The following is a 21548-nucleotide window of genomic DNA, read 5'->3' on the forward strand; positions in this document are numbered from 1 at the left end:
CAGGATACGGCCACCTCTAGCGAAGAAATACTGTAAACCCAATGGAGAGACTCATCGTGTTCACAGCCTTAGGCCGAATGCACACGGCCGTGTTCCGTGGCCGTGAGCGGTCCGTGGTATGCCGGCCTGGATGCCTGCTGACAGCAGGAGCGCACGGCGTCATTGGTTGCTATGACGCCGTGCGCTTCATGCCGCCGCACTACAGTAATACACTTGTATGATCTATACGAGTGTATTACTGTAGTGCAGCGGCGGCATGAAGCGCACGGCGTCATAGCAACCAATGACGCCGTGCGCTCCTGCTGTCAGCAGGAATCCAGGCCGGCATACCACGGACCGCTCACGGCCACGGAACACAGCCGTGTGCATTCGGCCTTATAGAGAGTAATGGGACTAATCACCGAGTAGCACGGCCCCAAAAAGTGCTCAAAAGGAACTGTTTTATGCAAGGACATAAAATGATGTAAAAAAGTAAAATACAAACCATTATACCAGAGGAAGCCAAAATGTAGCGGGACCAATAACAAGCTCATTAGTTCACCACTAACTATCATCAATGAGTACCGCAAGCCTCAGGGTGATGCTAGATTGTAGTCAACCAATACACTGTACGCATGGTCCAGTCACAGCACAGCTGCATGCATGGGGATAGGGAGGGCGCACTTTTAAGAGGTTCTCCACCTGAAATCATTCTAGAAAAAATAATAATAATAGGCTGAGTATAACGAGAGAGCAGCTAACCTGCGTCTCCCCCCTGGCCATTAGCCCACTGTCAACCCAGCTTTGACAAAGAAGACAGTCTGATTACTATGAATAGAAAAATCTGATTAATAATGCAGGAAAGGACACAACTAGAGATGAGCGAACTTCTGTTTTAAGTTCGGCGTCTAAAGTTCGGCTTCCGGTTAGCGGAGGATCCCGATATGGATTCCGAATTCCGTTGTGGTCCGTGGTAGCGGAATCAATAATGGCCGATTATTGATTCCGCTACCACGGACCACAACGGAATTCGGAATCCATATCGGGATCCTCCGCTAACCGGAAGCTGAACTTTAGACGCCGAACTTAAAACAGAAGTTCGCTCATCTCTAGACACAACATGACTGCCGCTCCTCCTCCTCCGCTGTCAGCACAGTGCCAATACAGCACTGTCAAAGCTGACGGACTGGGTGCTAGGAACAGAAAAATCTGGTTAATAGTGCAGGCTGAAATGAGTAAGCACAAGGGCTTGAATGCTGTCAAGTTACTGCTCCCCTTTGGCTCTCAGCACAGTCGCCAATCCAGCCATGTCAGGAGAGGCAGACGGGTAACAGAAAAATCTGGTTAACAGTGCAGTTTGAGACAGGAAAGGACATGGCGCGACTGCTTGCTAAGCTGCTTCTAGCCCACTACTAAAGAGGTGAATTCTTGGCAAACAGTCTGTGCCAGATTTCACAAGTCAAGCGAAATTGGCACAGAACAGGCAAAGAGACCTTGCCATATTAATCAAATATTTTTTTTTTTTTTTTTTAATAAAAATAAATGAAGGTGGAGGATCTCCTGAAGAATCTAAATTTAACAATTGTATGAAAAGTTCTGGGGTGAGCTTATGCCAATCAACCTTCAAAAATAAGTGTTAAAAATGAAATCCTACAAGGAAAACCTATGATGCATTCTTTATTTCATATGCTGTAAGGCGATTAAATAACGGGGGTCTCTGTTAAAACTCTAAAATCTTCTCCAGGTCCACCTGGTCTACAACAGGGCTGCCACTGCAGGGAGAACACTTGACTGGTAAATCAGCATGTCAACGCTGCAGAACTCTTCTACACTCGTCTTGGTCTTCCACTAACTGACTGGACCACCTCCCCCTTGCAATGCCTTTTAGGAACCAGCCTTATACAAGGTGCGCCTGTAATACCGCTATGTCAGGATCCTTCCTTCATTCTTGACCGTGTCATGTCCACCTCACATAAAACATTAGTGTTAGGGCGCTTTTAAATAAGGGAGGCAGCGGTACATAGTTGGCAAAGATTAAGTTACCTAACCCCAAACAAAGCAGTGTGTGGTAATCTACTAGCCCACCTAAATGGTACATAAGCCCTCTGGGTCGATAGAGAGGACCACCCTCCTCCATCATCATTGCAGGTACAAACCTTTCCCTCAATGCCACAGCTCAGACGAGGGAGGACGCTGTCCCAGCCCATTACAATCCCAAGCAGCTGAAGGCTTAACCATCCCATCCCCAAGTGACCGCATCTCCTGTGCAGGTGGAGACCATCAGCCACAGTCCAGAAAAGAGATGGCATGGAAGTGGCAGCTTGGATAAGAGGGACTTGTCCATCTCAGACTACCATGATCCTGACCTCATCATTTTCATCCACGCGGTAGAAGAACGGGATGCAGGGATTCTGGAGTAATGAACCGGGACGTTCTTGGGGGTTCTGAATTTCACGTAGAAGCTGCATGATCTGCTTGGCCGTGGGGTCTTCGGAACTCGGGGCAGCGTCTGACCCTTCCTGAGCAGAAGACAACTGAGAGATGCCCTGAGCTTTCTCCACTTCTACATCCTCTAATAAGCTTACTTCCTCAAGTGCTGCGAAGAGAAGACAAATCATTACTGAAATTATAACTATAAAATCTGACGAATGTTAATCACCAATGTACGGGACCGCCATCAATCAGCACTGTGAAGGGGCCAAGGTGCTTGCATGCTGCACCAGGCCCTACAGATGAGCTCCTACGCCTGTGTAAACAATAAAGAGGAGGTGGCACTTGCAGAACTACCATAGCCACTTCATTGTGCTGACCAATGGGACTGCCTAAGACATTGATAGCATTTTCTAAAGAAGTACTGGAGAACACTTAAAGATAATCCTGCTGGTCCTCCCCTAACACTACAAAATGTTATAAAAACTCTACCATCAGAAGTGTCCAATTACCAGGACTTCAATGAGTGTGTGGAGATGTAGGTTTGTGTTAAAGGGTTTCTGTCACCAGAATTAACCCTATTAAACTGGCTGACATTAGCGCCCCTTACTGCACAATTTTAACTTATGCAAATTAGCCTCTAGGAGCAAGGGGGTGGGGGGGGGGGGGGGGGGGGGGGCAGTGTTCCTCTTCTCCTGCCGGCCCTGTGCGCTGGATAAATCTCGCGCCTGCGCAGTGCCATTTACCCAGCACACAAGGCCGGCAGGAGGAGACGAACGCTGTCTGGCCCTGTCAAGCAAGGATGGCAGGGCGCAATGAGGTGAGAGAACGGAGCCTCTAGGAGCACGAGCAACGACCCCCTGCTCCTAGAGGCCAATTTGCATATCAAAGTTAAAATTGTGCAGTAAAGGGCGCACCAATAAGGATAAGAATAGTAGAGTTAGGGTCTGCTGACATTGGCACATCGCTAATGTCAGCCAGTTTAATAGGGTTAATTCTGGTGACAGAAGCCCTTTAAGTTTTGTAGAGATGCAGAACCAGTGACAGGAACCGTTTATCCTGTGTTAAGTTCCCAGTGTTGCAGAAGCCTTGACACCTACCTTCCCCGGTAGTCGTATCCACCTCCATTGGCCCATCTGCACTTTGCGCCACCTCCTTGGAACATCTCGTAGCCTCCATGTACTTCTTGAACCATTCATTCCTCTCCGCCACCAGTCTCATGACCAAGACTTGCAGTTCCAACAACTTGGCCTGGGCAGGGGACAAACAGCTTATGTGGCTTCTGCTGTGCTTACAATGGGGGGGGGGGGGGGTTCTATTTCAGCCCAGCACTTCACCTACCTTCATCTCTTCTTTGTCCTGGGCCAGGCGACTGATGTATTCCTCCTTTTCTGTATGTCGCTGTTTCAAGATTGCTCGCTGACTCTGATAAAGTGCAATGTATTCCCCTATAAGCAGATGTGAGAAGGCCGTCAGTCACTGTCCAAGGTGCAGTTCAGATGCTGCAGATTTGCGGTGTGAAGTCCACACTGCAAATCTGCAGCAAAATGATAGTACATGTATTGTAGAAAAATCCATGCAAAAACAAAGCATGCCGCAGATTTTCAAATTCGCAGCATGTCAAATCTGTTGCTGATTTTACCCCTTCAAAATCCACCACAGAATTGACATTGATTCCTTCCACTATGTCTTATAGCAATTATCACAAACACAATCGCAAAAATGATGTTTCAATATATGCAAATGAGCCACTAGGAGCAATGGGGGCGTCGCTGTTACACCTAGAGGCTCAGCTCTCTCTGCAACTGCCGTGATCTCTGCACTTTGACAGGGCTAGGTGTGCTGAAATTTTTACTGCCCGGCCCTGTCAAAGTGCAGAGGGAGCAGCAGTTGCAGAGAGAGCAGAGCCTCCAGGTGTAATGACAACGCCCCCGTTGCTCCTAGAGGCTCATTTGCATATAGTAAAACAACATTTTTCTCAGCAATGCGGGCACATATGAACATGGGACCAACACAGATGCCTTCAGCTGCCAAGAGCACATGTAACAGGTCAGCCAGGTTCATGGGTACAAATCTGCCGAGAGCAGTCCTTTTCAGCTGGATGCCAGGCACAGTATACAGGAGTGGGCACTGAATAGGAAATCACTTACCTATAGTGTCAGTTTCCCCTGACAGCTGAATACACCGATGCTCCAGCTCTTCCACCCTCTCTTTTAGTTCCACTCTCTCCTGCATCAGGTCAGTGAAGCGGAACTAAGACCAAAGAACGAAGCAGAAAAGAAAAACGAATGGGATCATCACTACCTCGTCAACAAGACTAAGATCAGGGTCACGGTGATGAACCTACCTGCAGCTTCTCCATGGCGCTCTGCAAAGCATCATAGACCTCTCTGGGAACACTCTCCATACTGAGCCCTGGAAGAAAGGGACCATCAATTAGTACTAGGCCAGGTCTATGAGGTTTAGTGGTCGGGGACATTAGGGGGGCTGTGCTGCGACTATACCCACATCTGCAGCATATAGAAATTCACCCCAAAAAGATCTGAATGTACCTCTGTATGTATTCGGCATGTACAGAGGTAACAATCAGGGTGACTTAGCCTTGCAGGTATACCATTTTGGGGTACAGTAGTGGACACTGGCTTATCGAGAGGACCTCTACCATTTATAGTACTTTTCCATGAGTCTGGAAGACCGTGTCAATACTGGATCATACGGTCATACCTGCGGAGTGATGGGGAGTGCTGGACATCTGCTGCTGCCTGAGCTCAGAGATCTGCTGCAGGAGCTGCTGACAGCTCCTCTTCTGCTCCGTCAGCTGCCTCTCCACTTCGTCCCGCTCTCCATGTAACTTAGAGAGGGCAGATGAGAGGAATGCCATCTGCAGAAAAAAAATAAAAAGCAAGGCAGCGTGAAGAGACTTTGCGGTATTACAGATCTGCCCATGAGCTGGGCACGTCTCTGACCATCACAACGCTAATGGCTGGACATTTTCAGGCATGGGACAAACCCTCACTCAGCCGAAGACTAACCATCTCTTCTCTACTTTCAAAATCTTCAGGAATAACCAGTGATGATTTCGGGATTTCATCTTCATAGATTTTGCTCTCCACGCCATCCCCTGAGGAGCACAGATACGCGGTTAAACCCTCAAGCACCACCACTAGAAGAAGCGATGAGGGATATCGGACGATTGTCATTACCTTCCATGCGACTCAGAGCTCTGCTTTCGGGCTCGCTGCGAATCTGCATCATCTGTGCCTTCAGCTCTTGGTTTTCTTTGGTAAGAAGCTCCAGGTTTTCCTAAACAGAAAGTAACGGGTCAAAGCATGCATCCAAATGAGGAATACTGTGTTTAGCAGGGATATGTATAAGGATATATAAAGAGGACCAGGCAGCTGTCTGTGTACGTTCTTGTAATCCCCATGTAATAATTCCAAAGATCTCGGTCTTGCATTATTCCTCTGTTATTCCTCCTGGAAACGAATGAACAAACCGAAAAGCAAGTGCTACTACTTGTCAATGAAGTCCATAGTTAGACACTGACCAATCAGTGTTGAAAGTCTAGAGAGTCACGTCCTCCTGACAAACAGGAACTGTAAAGCCAAGTTGAATATGTATTTATTTCCAGGAGGAATAACAGAAGGCACACGCACAAGTCACAGAAATAATGCTCTACAATTGTTATACTATGAGGAATGGAAGAATGTTGTAAAATAGTCATCAGGAGCAATCCTATAGGAGCATTGACAGAATAAAAGGGGCTGTCTTAAAAGGGTTTGCCCACCTCCAATATTGATAAATTAATTATTATCAATATCTGATAGGCAGGGTCCGGTACCCAGGACCCCCACCGATCAGGTATGAGACGAGGAGGCGGTTTTCCACGTGAGCACCATTTCCTTTCGTCTCCAGTGGAGCGGTGGCGTAGTGCAATTGCAGGCACCCGCTCCATTCACTTGAATAAATGGATTTTTGTACATACCGTAAAATCCTTTTCTCGTTGGATGCATTGGGGGACACAGCACCATGGGTATATGCCCAGCTGCCACTAAGAAGGCTGACGCTAGAAAGAAAGTGTTGGCTCCACCCAGGTGGGCTATACCCTCTGCACAGGCACTAGACTATCCAGTTGGTACTAAAGCAGTAGGAGCACCAAAAACCAGAACAACGAGAGAAGCCAACATGTCCTAAATCAGAGAGAGAGGACCATCAACAAAGAATCCCGGTAAAACCGGAAAACCTAAACTAAGAGCGAAACAACGAGGGCGGGATCTGTGTCCCCCAATGCATCCAACGAGAAAACGAGATTTTTGTATAACTTACCAGTAAAATCTCTTTCTCGCTCTTTCCTTGGGGGACACAGAAGACCTTGGGTATAGCTCATCTCCATAGGAGGCGTGACACTAAGTGAAGACTGTTAAGCCCCTCCTCCACAGCTATACCCTCAGCCTGGAGAGAGAGGCAGCCAGTTGCGTGTCCAAGCAGTGAGAAAAGGCAAAAGTCCAACAAGGAACCAACAAGCCAACTACCCAACGGGTAACACAAACTCGGAAACCGTGTAGAGAAAAACAACGAATGGGTGGGTGCTGTGTCCCCCAAGGAAAGAGCGAGAAAGAGATTTTACTGGTAAGTTATACAAAAATCTCGTTTTCTCGCCCAGTTTCCTTGGGGGACACAGAAGACCTTGGGACGTTCAAAAGCAGTCCAAAAGGGGAGGGACCACAGCTCCAAGGCGAAGCACCTGAAGGCATCAAGGAACCGCCGCCTGCAGACCCAGGCGGACCAAGGCAGCATACGCCGAAGCCAGAGTATGCACCCTGTAGAACTCTGTAAAGCGTGCAAGGAAGACCAGTGGCCGCCTTGCTCAAATGCATGGCCGAAGCCCAATGCCTCCGGCCCAGGAGGCACCGACCGCTCTGGTGAAATGAACGGTGACAGCAAAGGCAGAATCCTGTCCTTGGTGCGGTAACCTCAGCAATAGCCAATCTGATAAAGCGGAGGAAAACCACCCTGGAGTCCTCAACTCTAAGCGCGGACCTCCAGGAAACCCAAGAGACCGAACGTCGACAAGAGTCGGAGATCTCCAAGTAAAAACTGCAAGGCGCAAACAACGTCCAAATCGGTGAAGTGTTGAAGCGAAAGGCAAACACCACCTTCAGAAGGAAGGAACGGGATGTAGAACAGCCCTGTCCTGGGAAAAGACAGAAGGCTCAGAACAAAAAGGGGCCATTCAGGCACCCGTCAGAGACACGACTGATACGGAAACACAACCGTACAGGACAGGCGGGGTAGAGAGAACTTCTGTAACGGCTCCAAGGACAAGATTGGAGCGCCGAGAACTCAGTATGTAGTTCCCAGGGCGGTACCGAAGGACAGTACAGAGGAACCAAAGAGCCATTTCGAGTAAGAAGGTCTTGACAGGCCAAGAGGGCCGGGGAATGCTGGAAGAGGAAGAACAGCGCTGACACTTGATACCTCAGGTAAAGGAATCCCAGTCCCAGGTCCAGGCCGGACTGGAAAAAAGACAGAACCATGGGGAGAGAAAAGTCAGAGTGGGGAATGCACAGCTTCCCACAGAACCCAGATAAAAAAAAAAACATAAGTCTTACGACAGATCCTGGACGAAATACAGCCAGGAGCGGACAGTAGCGAGCCCGCTGGAGTCGCCTGGCAAGCGGGCGAAAAACCAAATGTGATCAGGCGCAGACCAGTAACACGGGCAGAAGTCGACAAAACTGGTCCCGTCGGCCCCCGAGCAACGTTGTCCCGTATCCACACGAGTGGGGGAGCAGAAGGACAGACGGAAAGGAACCAAAAGGGTCCGCCCAGCATCCGCCAGATGCCAGGACAAGACAGGCTAAAGCCCATGCTGATGTAGCCATGTTCTACAGTCCCGGTGTAGGAGATCAAAGGACAATCTGGACCGAAAGGTAGTCCCCCCAAGTTACCGAGAAGGTAAGTCTACAGCAGGACCATTGTCTTAGAATGGACCACGCAATCTGCACTCAGCGGGAGGACAGAACGCGGTAGACTCGGTAAATAGGCACAGCTAATACAGCCAGTGTGAACAAGGGAGACAGTACGAGGCCAAAAGGAACACCGGAACCATCCACATGAACAACCATGCTCTCCCCAGAGGGGAGGACAGTGAAGGAACAACCTCTGAAGTCTGGCGGGACAGAAGCCACATCAGAGTGATCTGTACCGAGCGGGAGCCAAACAGAGCCGGCGAGATAAGGTAGCCGAGACAGAGGCCGGCATAACACCCTCCAACCGAACGGAGGAGTGGGCAACAGGGAAGCCATAGGACAGCTCAAAAGCAGAACCCTGCTACACTGTGAGATGCCCGGTTCACCGCCTCGCAGAAGGAGAAATACCCTGAAGAACCCAAGGCGGAGGTCCTCCGGACCTGGGTAATCGAGCACCCAAGAGAATTTGGGTGACCTTCCCGAGAAAAGCGGCCCGCACCTGGTAGCAGATCAGACTGTAGCGTAGAGGCGCCAAGAGGAAGGACTCATACCACACTACATCCGAAGAGGAGGAAATTGCAGCAGGCAAGGGAACCGCAGTCCTGCCAGAGCCAACGAAGAATTCGAGGGGCGCTCCAGACAACCGCACTCTCGACCATGTGACCACTAGCGCAGGGAAGCAATACCGCGGAAGGACGAATGGGCACGCATCTAGGAACCACGAACAATCCCTGGGATGAAGGGCCAACTAAATGAATGAGTACCACCCAGCTCCATGCAGCAGAGAGCAAGTAGAGCCCGTCCGGGTCAGGTGGACAGATGAACTCCTTAGAGACGAGTGCAAGGTTTGCGGCAAGCATCGTATCCCAAGAAAACAAAAGTATGCCGCAGGAAGTAGATGAGTTATACGTACGAGCAGCCCGTAAGCAGTGAGAAGGCCAACCAACCTACAGGAGGAGAAGGCATACACGGCCCAAACAACGCACAAGAACGTCCGCTCACTGCAAAAAGGTTAATTTAGCGAAAAAGGGGGGCTCGCCACAGAGTGCCACAGCATGTACGGAATTGCAAGGTGCAACCTGAAAGTGAGTTATGCACAAGCCTAGTATAGCATGCGATGGAACGCAAGAAGTCCGCCCCGAAAGGGGGGAAATTGTATCTGGTAAACTGCAGTCGGCAAGAGTGCAAAGGCCGGTCCCAAAAGGGAGTGATGCCTAAGGCCGTACCTACCTCAGAGAAGCAGGACATACCCTATAATCCAGCATGAACGCAGGAGGTCCACCTAGTGAAAGGGGAACATGCACAGGGTTATCCTAGCATTAAGTGAGTGTGCAATAATACACCCAACACTGACTTAGCGAGAGTGCAACTACTCTGCCAATGAAGGGGGACATGTACAAGTCCAGCACAGCCATACAAGGACAGCCGTGAATCTCATGAGCGTGCCAAATTCTGCCCATGGAATGAGGGGTGGCCACGCACAAGGCCAGCACCGTATCCAATGGGAGTGCAAGCGTTCCACCCATGTTAGAGGGCAATGCTCATGGCCAGCAAGGTATCCGGTGAGAGTGTAGCATGCCGCCCAGAAAAAAAGGGGGGGTAATGCACATGGCCAGCATCTCATCCAGGGAGAGTGCGTGCACCCGCCATGTATGGGAGTTATACACATGGCCAGCATCGTACTGGTGAGAGACAAACACAGTCAGTGAGAATGTGTGTATGTCACCTGAGGAAGGAAGGCATGCCCATGGCAGGCAGCGAATCCAGCGAGAATGCGTACACCGCCCACGGAAGAGGGGTCATGCATATGGCCGACAGCGGATCCAGCGAGAGTGCAAGCACCCCGCCATGTATGGGGTACATGCACATGGCCAGCAACGTACCTGCGAGAAAACAACCACAGACGGAGGGATGTATGTATGCTGCCTGAGTCATGCCTATGGCCGGCAGCGAAACCAGTGAGAGTGCAGCATAGCAACATAGTACATAAGTACATCATAGCACATCAGAGAGAGTGCAGCGTTCCGCCTATGGAAGGGGGTCGTGCACATAGCCAGTACCGTATCCGGTGAGAGTGCAGTATTCCGCCTAAAAAGGGGGGGGTCATGCACATGATCGGCAACAGATCCAGTGAGAGTGTAGCGTTCCGCCTAAGAAGGGGGTCACGCACATGGCCAACAGCGAATCCAGTGAGAGCGCTGCGTTCCGCCCATGGAAGGGGGTCACGCACATGGCCGGCAGTGAAACCAGTGAGAGTGCAGCGTTTCGCCTAGAGAAGGAGGTCACGCACATGGCCGACAGCGAATCCAGTGAGAACGCTGCGTTCCGCCCATGGAAGGGGGTCACGCACATGGCCGGCAGTGAATCCAGTGAGAGTGCAGCGTTCCGCCTAGAGAAGGGGGTCACGCACATGGCCGGCAGCAAATCCATAGAGAGTGCAGCATTCCGCCTATGGAAGGGGGTCATGCACATGGCCAGCACCGTATCCGGTGAAGGTGCAGTATTCCACCTAAAAAGGGGGTCATGCACATGGCCAGCCGGCAGCCAGGGAGAGTGCAGTATCCCGCCTCCCGCCTAGGAGGGGGGGGGATGCACATGGCAGGCACCATAACTGGAGAGATGATGAATGCTGCCTACGGAAGGGCCGCATGCACTTGGCCAGCGCCGTATCCTGGAAGAGGGCAGGAAAACCGCCTAAAAAGGGAAATGCCCTAGCACCGACGCAGGTTGGGAGCGCAACACTATGCCACCTGTGGAAAGAGGGCATGCAGACATGCAGCACTACTGATGAGGCTGCAGCGTCCTGCGCAGTCCAATAGAAATCAGTGATCTATTATTTCTTTTCTTTTTTTTTTCTTTTTTTATATTTTTCATTAAAAACAGCTCTTTAGCTCTGAGGCTAAAGGGGGGCCACCTATAGGGGCACAGATAGTCAGGAAAAGGGGGGCCAGCCATACAGGCCCATTGGGAGCCGGCCTGTACCCAAAGGGTTAACATGGACCCGGCCTGGAGGGCGGCGCTGCAAACCCCTGGGGGCGGAGGAACCTCCCGGCGGGAAAAATTCGCGCCTGGAGAAATTCCCGCCCCCTCCACCAGAGGCCGGAATTTTGCGGCCTAGTAGGCCGTGAAGCCGGGGTCTAAATTTGCGGCGCCTGGTATGTACCGCCGGGACCTGAGGCGGAGTGGCGCATCAAAACCGGCCGCGGGTGCCCACCCCGCGGGCCGGTCGGAATTGCGGCCCAGCAGGCCGCGAAGCCTGTGGTAAAATTTGCGGAGCCCCACCGACCGGCACCAACGGTCAGCCGGGGCCTGCTGGGCATAGACGTCAAGCCCAAAGCTTGGGGCTCAAAGCGAAGAGTCAGGGGCTCGGAATGGCGGCTTGCCGGCCGCGGGAGCCCACCCCGCCGGCCGGAAGAGTCAGGGGCTCGGAATGGCGGCTTGCCGGCCGCGGGAGCCCACCCCGCCGGCCGGAAGAGTCAGGGACCCGGAATGGTGGCCTAGCAGGCCGCGGCTGGGCTAAGATTTTTGCGGCGCCCGGCCACACCGGAATCCAATGTCGGCCGGAGGCGAGGCCTTACTCCACAGTTGTCAGGAGCCTCAGGCCTTGAGCAACACTCCGGTAGGAGATGGGGGGGGGGGGGGGGGGATAAACTATATTGCCGCTTCTGTAGCTGGCTGTGGAGACAGCCACTGGCTGCATGTCTATGGGAGCCAGCATAGATCCAGCAGGGGACTAGAGGCCCAGTATGGGGGTCAGGCACGCAGGAGACCAGGGTGGGGGGGTGGGGGACGTAGGGCTGGAGAAGCCTCTCTCTTACCACAGCCGTCTTCACCCTCGGTCCATTCCAGCAGGGTCGCCCCTTCAGCTACTGGCACCGTAGTGGCAGGACGCTGGAAGAGGGACTTGGCGTGCGGGCGACCCTTGCGCTGGCGGGATGCAGGGGAGCTGGGCTGCCCTGGTCCACCTTGCCTTCTGTGGGGGAGGCAGCAGTGCGGGTGACCGGCACTGGCGCAGCTCAACCCCGGGAGAACAGAGAGGTCTAGTGCGTCTCTGTTATCCCTGATGATCTGGAACAAAAAGAAAAGAAAAAAGTAAAAATCTAAAATTGAAACAAGGAGAAACCAGCCCTGCAGAGCAGGGAGTGTCTTGCCTCCTTGGACACTAAGCAAAAAACTGGCTGCCTCTCTCTCCAGGCTGAGGGTATAGCTGTGGAGGAGGGGCTTAACAGCTTTCACTTAGTGTCACGCCTCCTATGGAGATGAGCTATACCCAAGGTCTTCTGTGTCCCCCAAGGAAACTGGGCGAGAAAAGGATTTTACGGTATGTACAAAAATCAATTTTCTCATGAATGGCATTGGGGGACACAGCACCATGGGACGTCCCAAAGCAGTCCACGAGGGAGGGAAGAAACAGCCATGCGGAGCACCTAACGCACAGCCGCTTGTAGAACCTTGTGACCTAGACTGGCATCAGCAGAGGCAGCCGGAAATGGAGCGCCGTCAGCAGGGGTGGACCGCAGGAGACCGGGGGCCCTCCAGAAAGAAAGAACTGGGTGAGGAGGGTAGAGGAAGGGCAGAGAAAATGCGGCCTAGTCCTGAAAAAGCCAGGGACTAGAGTAGCGAGGAAGGCCGGGGAGTGAGCGGGGGAGGGGGCTGGAGGGCCGCGGAGTGCCCGAGAGTAGAGAAAGGACCCTAGGGGGAAGAGGAAAAAGAATTTCCTCCCCACCTGGGGGAACAGGGATGCAGGGGAAGATACTCACCATCCGATGTCTTCGGGCGCCGCAGAGTCACCCCTTCGGCAGACTCAACAATTACGTGGGAATGCCGGCATGCCACTGCGGATGCAATTATGGGAACTGGGTGACCGGCGATGTACTTGAGTACGCGCCCGCAGGGGGTGCAACTAAAGTGGAAAGAGCCCCAACCTGCAGCAGGTCAAGACCTGCAAAAAAAAAAAAAATGAATAAAAAGCAGCAAGACTTGAGGGAAAAAAAAAGAATAGGTCATGTCTGCCTTCTACAGACAGTAAAGTAAAACTGGTGAGTCTAGTGCCTGTGCAGAGGGTATAGCCCACCTGGGTGGAGCCAACACTTTCTTTCTAGTGGCAGCTGGGCATATACCCATGGTGCTGTGTCCCCCAATGCCATTCACGAGAAAATTGCTTTTATGAGAATGACATTTCTTTTTCCTCGAGTCCCAGGTAGGACTTTAACCTTGGTGCTGCCTTGGACTTGAGGACAAAGTCATTTCAGGTAAGTAAATTTCAGGACGATGAGGAAGATGGAGTTTTCGGTTTTATTTTCTGAATATTTTGTTACCTTTACAAAAATCTGTAAAATACTTTTGAACCATAACGTATACCAGTAGCAGTGGATGCTGTGCTAGTATACAGCAAGTGTCTCAGTGCCAGCATGCATCTGCCTTAGCTCACCCTGCTTTGCTGCAGCTCCTTCAGGTGCATTTCCGCGCTGACTTTGCCCTGCACCTCATCATGCTGCAGGCGGTCCATGAGCTGGGCCTGCAGCAGGTACTGCCTCTGGTATTCCTCCTTCTCGATGGATACTTGCTGGTATGCTGCGACGTACTGCTGGAGATGAGCGGAAAGCTCATCCCTCTGAGTTTGCAGCAGCTGCACTTCCTGTTCCTTTGTTGCGAGCTGTAAGACAGAAACCATGTACAAAAGGTCAACGATTCCACACGGAAATCACTGGGAGACCCACTGGTGACCCCCTAACTATAGGCTCACCTGCTCCTTAAAATCCCCTATGCTCTCCTGTAGCTGACCCAGCTTCTTGGCCAGCTCTTTCTTCACGTGCTGCTCGCTCTGCAGTCCGTCTGTGAGCTCCAAATTTTCATTCGTCTGCAGGACAAGAGGGATAAAAGATAACCGTGGACCTTGCGCTCTATGCATCGCAGATCCACACCCCGGGTCTCTTTCACTGCCTGCATACACATAGGACATACCAGCTTGACGAAACCGTTCTGCAGTTCAGCCAGGTGCTCCTTCAGCTGCCTGTTCTGGGTCAGTGCCCGGCTGATGGTGGCTTTGTCGCTCTGCATGTTTTCCAGGATCTGCAGCTTGTCTACGTTATCCTCACTGTGCCTCTCCAAGGTCTTCTGTAGTTCCAGGATCTGCTCCTCCTGCTCCTGGTTCAGGCGGCTCAGCTGGCTGTTGTCCTGCACCTGGGCCTGATACCTGGACTGGAGCTCCAGGAATTCTTGATGAAGTTTTTCAACCTCCTGCTGAAGGGCCACCTCTGCTTCAGAGGGGCCTTGGGGTGCGGATGGTTCTGAGTCCGTCAGCTCTGCTGCTGGATAACAGAATTATTATAGGGTTTTAGGTGGGAGAGAAGGAAATCGGCTGAGGCCATCAAAGTATAGGTTCACCACTGACCACCATTTTACAGTTGTTGGAGGTGCGGACACCTCTATGATCGTTCCCGGGCAGCAGATCGTGCTGTCTAAACAGAGATATGATGCCCAGGAGCAATGATTTTGATATGGAGGCGAGCGATAGCAGCAGAGATCGCTCTTCCTCATACTGTGGAGGTGATCATGTTAATACAGTGCTTCACCTTCACTTAATCAGAAGCCGACTGTCGGGGAGGAACGCTTCCTTCCTGACAATCAGCTACTCCTCGGTAAGTGTAGATGCCCTTTTCGGGTCTATACAAGATAATTTGTGTACATGGTTACTCCACCAGCGAGTGAATGCAGCTCTGGAGTATAATACCAGATGTTACTCAGGATCAGTAATGTATGTAAACAGTGACTACCAGCAGAATAGTGAGTGCAGCTCTGGAGTATAACACAGGGTGCAACTCAGGATTAGTAGAAGAGTAATATAATGTATGTACACCGTGACTGCACCAGCAGAATAGTGAATGCAGCTCTGGAGTATAATACAGGATGTTTCTCCACAGGATAAGTAATGTATATACAAACACAACCTGTTTTGTACATAAGCACACATGAACAGTAAATGGTGCTCCAACAAGAAAATATGCTTTACATCTCTACATACCTGATGCTAAAAGCAGCTCTGTTACTCTGGTCTCCAACTGCTCAACCTGCACCCGAGTGATCTCTTTTTCCTGGTTGAGTGTCTGAATCTACACAGAGCAGACATTATTGGTGTTAATAATCAGGCGCTTCCCTAAAACACTCTAAATGAGTATTTTTGCAAGCAGTAGTGATTTAGTAAGTTCCTATGGGCACTGTGCCATCTCACGTTAGGAATCCATTTTTCCAGAGTACAGTTTGCTGTATACTCCTCTATAGTGGCAGTGCATTTAACCCCCCCAGTTATGTAGGTCTGTCTGCATTCTGTGCTGAAATTCCACGCACCACTTTACAATTTGCCAGTTCACGTGGAAACTCACCTGCTCAGACAGCTGACGGACTCTTTCTTGCCAAACTGCCCCTTCTTCCTTCAATTTCTCAAAATACTGGTCCCGTTCTGCTCTCAGTTGCTGGATAGAATCAGACATCTGAAACATGGAACAGAAATCGGTGTCAACATGGACAGGCTGTGGCCTGTTACGTAGCATACTGAGCAGAGTGAACCAGCTCCATAGCACAGAATCACCTACCCCTAACCTGACAGAGTATTACAGCGTCGTAATCAAGAAATTACCTGTGTTAGCTGACTGCCCAGTTGGTCTCGCTCTTCAATGACCATACGCAGCTGCTGGTTGGCATCAGGAGCTCCCGTCGGATTCGAAAACTGGAAAAGGGAAATAAAAGCAAGTTAAAAGGCTTAAGGGGTCAGAATGAGAACCAGCAGGGACAGAGCTAGTCCCATCCTGGCCCTTACAGAGGGATTGCCGGGCTCCCGTGCGATGAAACGGGCAAGGCTTCAGAGCCTGTGCGATCACTGCAACATGATCAAGGTATGCCAACTACCTGAGCATCCTGATGTACTATTACTTTTTGCACAGGGGCCATGCAAGCGTACAGTATATATTTTTCACTATGCCACTCTCGGTCCTACCTGCTGTATCATCAGTTCAGCCATTTCGAGCTTCTTATGCAGGTCCCCGAGCTCCAATCTCATGGCGGCGTTCTCAGACAGAAGTGCATTCAGTTTCTCTGACATTTCCGAGTTCTGCTGCTTCAATTCATCGCTGCTCTTACTACAAAGGACAAAATGTATGACCCATGGCGGGTGTGAAAGATCCATCGTGCAGAAAACAGAAGGTCAAGACCCACCTGTTCTTTAAGGTGTCAAGACGAAGGTTGTCCCTCTCCTTCTCCAATTCTTTATTAAGCTGGAAAAAGAAGCATGTATATTCATTATGAGGTGGTCACAAAGCGTCAGGCTTCTTACACCAATGTGGCAGGGTTTCCAAGGAATATTTTTTAATCTGGCTCCATACAAACCCAGTAAGCAGGTAGCAAATAGATAAATTAAAGGGGCTGTCTCACTTCATTGCCACCAATAATCAGATAAGAGCATTGCCCACAGGTAGGACTGTGCACCTATCTCAAGAACGGGACCCCCGAAGTGAAAGAAGGCCATGTAACGGACCGTTCAGCACACAGCTCCGTTCAGACGATATTTCCCTTTCCAATGCACAGGCAGCTACTGCAAGCACCAGTCTGCCGAACTGCAAACTACACGAACACTGGAAACCGTGGAACAGGAAAAGCATACAATCGGCTTACACTCCTGGCAATCAGCACACAATCTAATTCCCCCAATAACGAGACGGCACTTCGTTTTGAGGTCAAGCAGAACTGACTGTACTTCACGTACAGCCTCTTTTATTCATAAACCACAAACATAGTACTGCCCACAGGGGTTTGAAATACAACCAATCAGTAATTTACAACACATACAATGTAAGTACAGCAACCAATCGTTCACGCCCCCGGGGAACCAGAAGGAAGACTGCGACACAGGACAGATACAACATATCCCCACAATGCATCATGGTTTCCTCCTCTCTGTCCCGGAGACAACCGAGGAGCAATCCAATTATCTCTCAGGACAAAGGGAGATCGCCAATACACATGTGTAGACAACAGGACAGACACCACCATTTAAACACACAATGGGACAATGGCACAATAGAAACACAACCAGCATATTCCTCCCAAGCTGACAAGTTACACTTATTATAAATTGTTACAACTTTGTGAGTTTACATTGTCCATACATATAACTTACATCAATTTAAACAGTATAACTTGGGGACAAACCTATCCAAAATTCACTTGAATAGGTTCAGGGGTTTAAAAGTTAGTAAAAGTATCTTAAAGGGCCGTAATCCAGGGGCAGGAGGCGGGCAAACAGCCCGCTCCAAAACACCGTGGCGAAGTGGCTTTCGCCACAGGCCATACTCCTTCCACTTCTATAGGAGTTCTGAAAATAGCCAAACCCTAGCTCGGCTATTTTCGTCAGTCCCATAGAGGCGAACAGAGCGGTGGCGGTGCTTGCGCGGTGTGCTCTCCAGTCATTTTGGCCATCGAAAATCCCATAGCACTGAATGGAGAGCACACTACCCATGAGCAGTGTGCTCTCCTTCACTTTCGGAGACCCATTCTGGAGATGGATGTGGGACTTGCACCTATCTGACATTGGTGGTATATCCTAGTGATATGCAACCAATGTCTGAGATGATAAAATCCCTTTAAGTAAAATGTCCACCTTTTAAAACCATTTTGTAGAGATAGTGTTAAAAGTTTGTGGCTGCCTTCAGTCACCACTAATGGGAGCTAAAAAGGGTTCTCTAATATTGATGGCGTATCCTACGGGCCGCAATCACTTGAATGGGTCTGCAATCCGAAAGGTCCGGTGTGGAACGGAGGCATGGAACCCCACGGGAGCACTACGGAGTGCGGACGGATCACGGACCCATTCAAGTTGATCAGTCGTGCATGAAGCCTTAGGAAGAGAAATAGGTGTATATAGAAGATAATGAATGAACTTACCTTTTCTAGTTGTTTCTGCTGAGCAGAAATAGAAGAAAGCGTGCGCTCCAGCTCTGTCACTCTCTGCCGGGTTGACTGTAAACGCATGACGAGATCCTCCACTTCACCTGCAGGAATAATATTTAATTTTTATTTTTTATTACGTATAAAGAGGTTGTCCAGGATTTTGAGAATGCCTAACCCGATATTCCTGGCTGACAATACACTAATGTGAAGGGGGGCGCCTATTGGCCAGACCTTCAATATCAAAATCCTGCACAACCCCTTTAATGTCAGCCAGGTGATACATGCAGATTTTGCTGCTGAACATGCTGCACGTTTTCACAGATTTCACCCTTACAACATTGAGTGGTAGGGGTTTAAATTCATGGTGAAAATCTGTGACATGAACAGCATGTGGCGGGTCTGGAAATCAGCGGCCCTAGTTTTTCCATGTGACTATAGCAGCAAGTGGATGAGACTTGCCTTGCATCTTTTGTGCAGATCATATTATATACAAAAAGGATAATCTGAGAAGCTGTACCTCCTTTTTGACGTGCAGCCTGCTGGGTGAAGGACAGGGCCGTCTGGAGTTCAGATTTTTCCGATACCAAAATCCCAATTGTCTGGATGTGAACCTGGAATTATAAAGCAATAAACTGATTAAACCAGGAGAAGTACACGTAGGATCTTCATTAGTTTAGCCATTGACACGTCATCATAGACAAAAGGGAACAAATGCAATGCAGATGCCCAGTAAGATTATGGCGCTCATTTTAAAAGAAGTTGTCAACTTTGGACAATCCTCTCAATTAGATTGAGCCCCTGGTTAAAGCTAATCATCGAGAATCTCTGCTACTGAGATGCTTAATGATGAAATGGAATCTGTGGAGGCATGTGTTCAATACCCCTGCAGTAAATTAAAGGGGATGCCTGAAATCCTCAGGATAGGTAATCAATATCCGATCAGCAGGGGAACGACACCCATCAGCTATATACCAAGCACAGCGCCGTACATTGTATAGTGGCTGTACTCGATACTGCAGATCAATCTCATTCACTTGAACGGGATCGAGCTGCACAAAGGCCATGTGATTGGTTGACATGATGTTACAGGCCAAGAAAGGGGGCCAGGAGTTGGACTTCTGCTGATCAAATATTGATGACCTACCCGATTACCTAGCATTATAGTACTATATGAGGGGTCCTGACCAGCGACTTCCTCTACCGGGCAAGCAAGGCCACTTTTCTTGGCGATTAGTCTTTTTACAGAGTGCCTCACCTGCAGCTGTTCCCGAAGAGAGCCCTGCTCCTTGGAAAATTTCTGTTCAAAGCCTTTCCTCTCCTGGGAAGGAAGGTAAATCCAGTTAGGCAATCTACACAACCTTACAATAGTCACTTCCATACAAGTTTTGATAGGACAAAGAGCTTATACCTTGTCCAGCTGATCCAGAGCATCCTGGTTCTGCTGTTTCTATTGGGAGAGAGACACACAGGGGGGGGTCATATCTAAAAGCAAAAGTTCGACTGATCGAGATCTCAGAAATTAGTATTGATAGTAATGACAGATCCCCAGCCTCTCAAGTTTAAAGGGTTAAACTGGTGGCAGACTAAAGGGGTTCTACAGTTTGTTTTAACTGATCTATCCAGAGGATAGATCATCAGCATCTGACAGGCGGGGGCCCAACACCCGGGACCCCCACCGATCAGCTGTTTGAGAAGGCAGAGGCGCCGCGGCATTCTCACAGTTTACCGCAGGCCCAGTGACGTCACGACTAGTATCAACTGCCCTGGGCGCGGCTAAGCTCCATTCAAGTAAACAGAGCTTAGCCGCGCCCAGGCCAGTTGATACTAGTCGTGACGTCACTGGGCCTGCGGTAAACAGTGAGAAGGCCGCGGCGCTGCTGAAGCACCGCTGCCTTTTCAAACAGCTGGTCGGCGGGGGTCCCGGGTGTCGGACCCCCGCCGGTCAGATGTTGATGATCTATCCAGAGGATAGATCATCAGTTAAAACAAACGGCATCTTATATCTAGAGGATCTACTTATAAAAGTGCGATAGGAGCGTGTCCCATCTATTGGGGCAAAAAGGGTCCTGTTTGTGCAGCCTCTGCGCCAATAGAATTTGATGGAGAGTATTTCTGCGTCTAAACAGGGTTGCAATTGGACCAAGGCAAATGCAGTGTGTTAATGGCAGAAAGACATACAGAAAAGAGGTAAATGAGAGGTGACAAGAGATGGGAGTCGAGGGGCTCCATGCAGGTAGCAACAGCCAGACTTTACAAAGTAGGTGCAGCAGATGTAGAGTGCCCCTATATACGAGGAGTGCCATTTCTCACATTGCAGCGTTCTGCCTCTTACCAGTTCATCTATCTTTGCACTGAGCTGTTTGTTTGTTAAGTTACTGGAGTCCAAGGCAGCAGCCAAATCCTGGTAACGAGACTGCGGCGCATGCATTCAGTATAAGGGAAGAGAGAGGAGGCCGGAAGAGAGAGTCATACAAAAAAAGGAAAGACATCCAGATATTAATACAACGTAGGTAGCACCTTCACTTTCTTCCATCACGAATCGAAGAAACGCTAGCCTTCAAAATGGTTCTTAAAAGGGGGGAGTTAAATACTGATGACCTATCCCCAGAACAAATCATCAGTACCTGATCGTTGAGGGTCTGATTCCTGGTAACCTGGCTGTTTGAAGGAGGTCGGACATACACTGCGGCCTCTTTGTACTGTATCAAGCACAGCGCCGTACACTGTATAGTGGCTGAACTTGGTACTGCAGCTCAATCCCAGTCACATGAATGGGACTGAGTGGCAGGAAGGACCTGTGACCGATGGATGGGACATCACAATCCGAGGCAGTAGCTCTCGCACAGGCGCCCCTTCCAACAGCTGATCAATTGGGGATGCTGCCAGTCAGATAACTGAAAATTCACCTGGTTTTAGTGTAGACTCTGACCATGATTATCTTATACTCTGCACATCTTCACGTGATTTAACATTGGGTTTAAAAGGGTTGTATCCAGAAAATGGCATTTCTCATGTAGACAAGGCACTTATTATTGTATTGTTATTGTCCATATTGCCTCCTTTACTGGCTGGATTCATTTTCCCAGCACATAATACACTGCTCCTTTCCAGGGGTTATGACCACCCTGCAATCCAGCAGTGGTGGTTGTGTTTGCACTCTATAGGAAAGGGCGTTTTCTATAGTGTGAAAGTATGTCCACTGCTGGTGGATTGCAGGGTGGTCGT

The 21548-nt window shown here is 49.9% G+C and overlaps 1 protein-coding gene across 5 annotated transcripts in view; it reads right to left on the bottom strand.

Annotated features, from left to right (window-relative positions):
- Window positions 1–1100: 1100 nt before the first annotated feature.
- Window positions 1101–21548, bottom strand: part of GOLGA2 (golgin A2) — a 41498-nt gene continuing 21050 nt past the window's right edge. For 4 of the 5 annotated variants that reach the window (XM_040404786.1, XM_040404783.1, XM_040404785.1 and 1 more), the window contains 21 exons: window positions 20656–20736; window positions 19732–19770; window positions 19579–19641; window positions 18841–18934; window positions 18318–18424; window positions 16593–16651; window positions 16375–16516; window positions 16018–16107; window positions 15764–15871; window positions 15406–15493; window positions 14346–14692; window positions 14128–14241; window positions 13813–14037; window positions 5613–5712; window positions 5442–5530; window positions 5134–5290; window positions 4757–4824; window positions 4560–4662; window positions 3751–3857; window positions 3510–3660; window positions 1101–2575 (listed from right to left, as the gene is read on the bottom strand). In XM_040404786.1, coding sequence (XP_040260720.1) covers window positions 2325–2575; window positions 3510–3660; window positions 3751–3857; window positions 4560–4662; window positions 4757–4824; window positions 5134–5290; window positions 5442–5530; window positions 5613–5712; window positions 13813–14037; window positions 14128–14241; window positions 14346–14692; window positions 15406–15493; window positions 15764–15871; window positions 16018–16107; window positions 16375–16516; window positions 16593–16651; window positions 18318–18424; window positions 18841–18934; window positions 19579–19641; window positions 19732–19770; window positions 20656–20736 — 2583 coding nt within the window. In that variant the 3' untranslated portion in view covers window positions 1101–2324. The remainder of the gene's footprint in view (window positions 2576–3509; window positions 3661–3750; window positions 3858–4559; window positions 4663–4756; window positions 4825–5133; window positions 5291–5441; window positions 5531–5612; window positions 5713–13812; window positions 14038–14127; window positions 14242–14345; window positions 14693–15405; window positions 15494–15763; window positions 15872–16017; window positions 16108–16374; window positions 16517–16592; window positions 16652–18317; window positions 18425–18840; window positions 18935–19578; window positions 19642–19731; window positions 19771–20655; window positions 20737–21548) is intronic. The other variant, XM_040404784.1, reaches the window with a different exon arrangement.

Source organism: Bufo bufo, chromosome 8 (assembly GCF_905171765.1).
Source record: "Bufo bufo chromosome 8, aBufBuf1.1, whole genome shotgun sequence".
Classification (NCBI taxonomy): domain Eukaryota; kingdom Metazoa; phylum Chordata; class Amphibia; order Anura; family Bufonidae; genus Bufo; species Bufo bufo.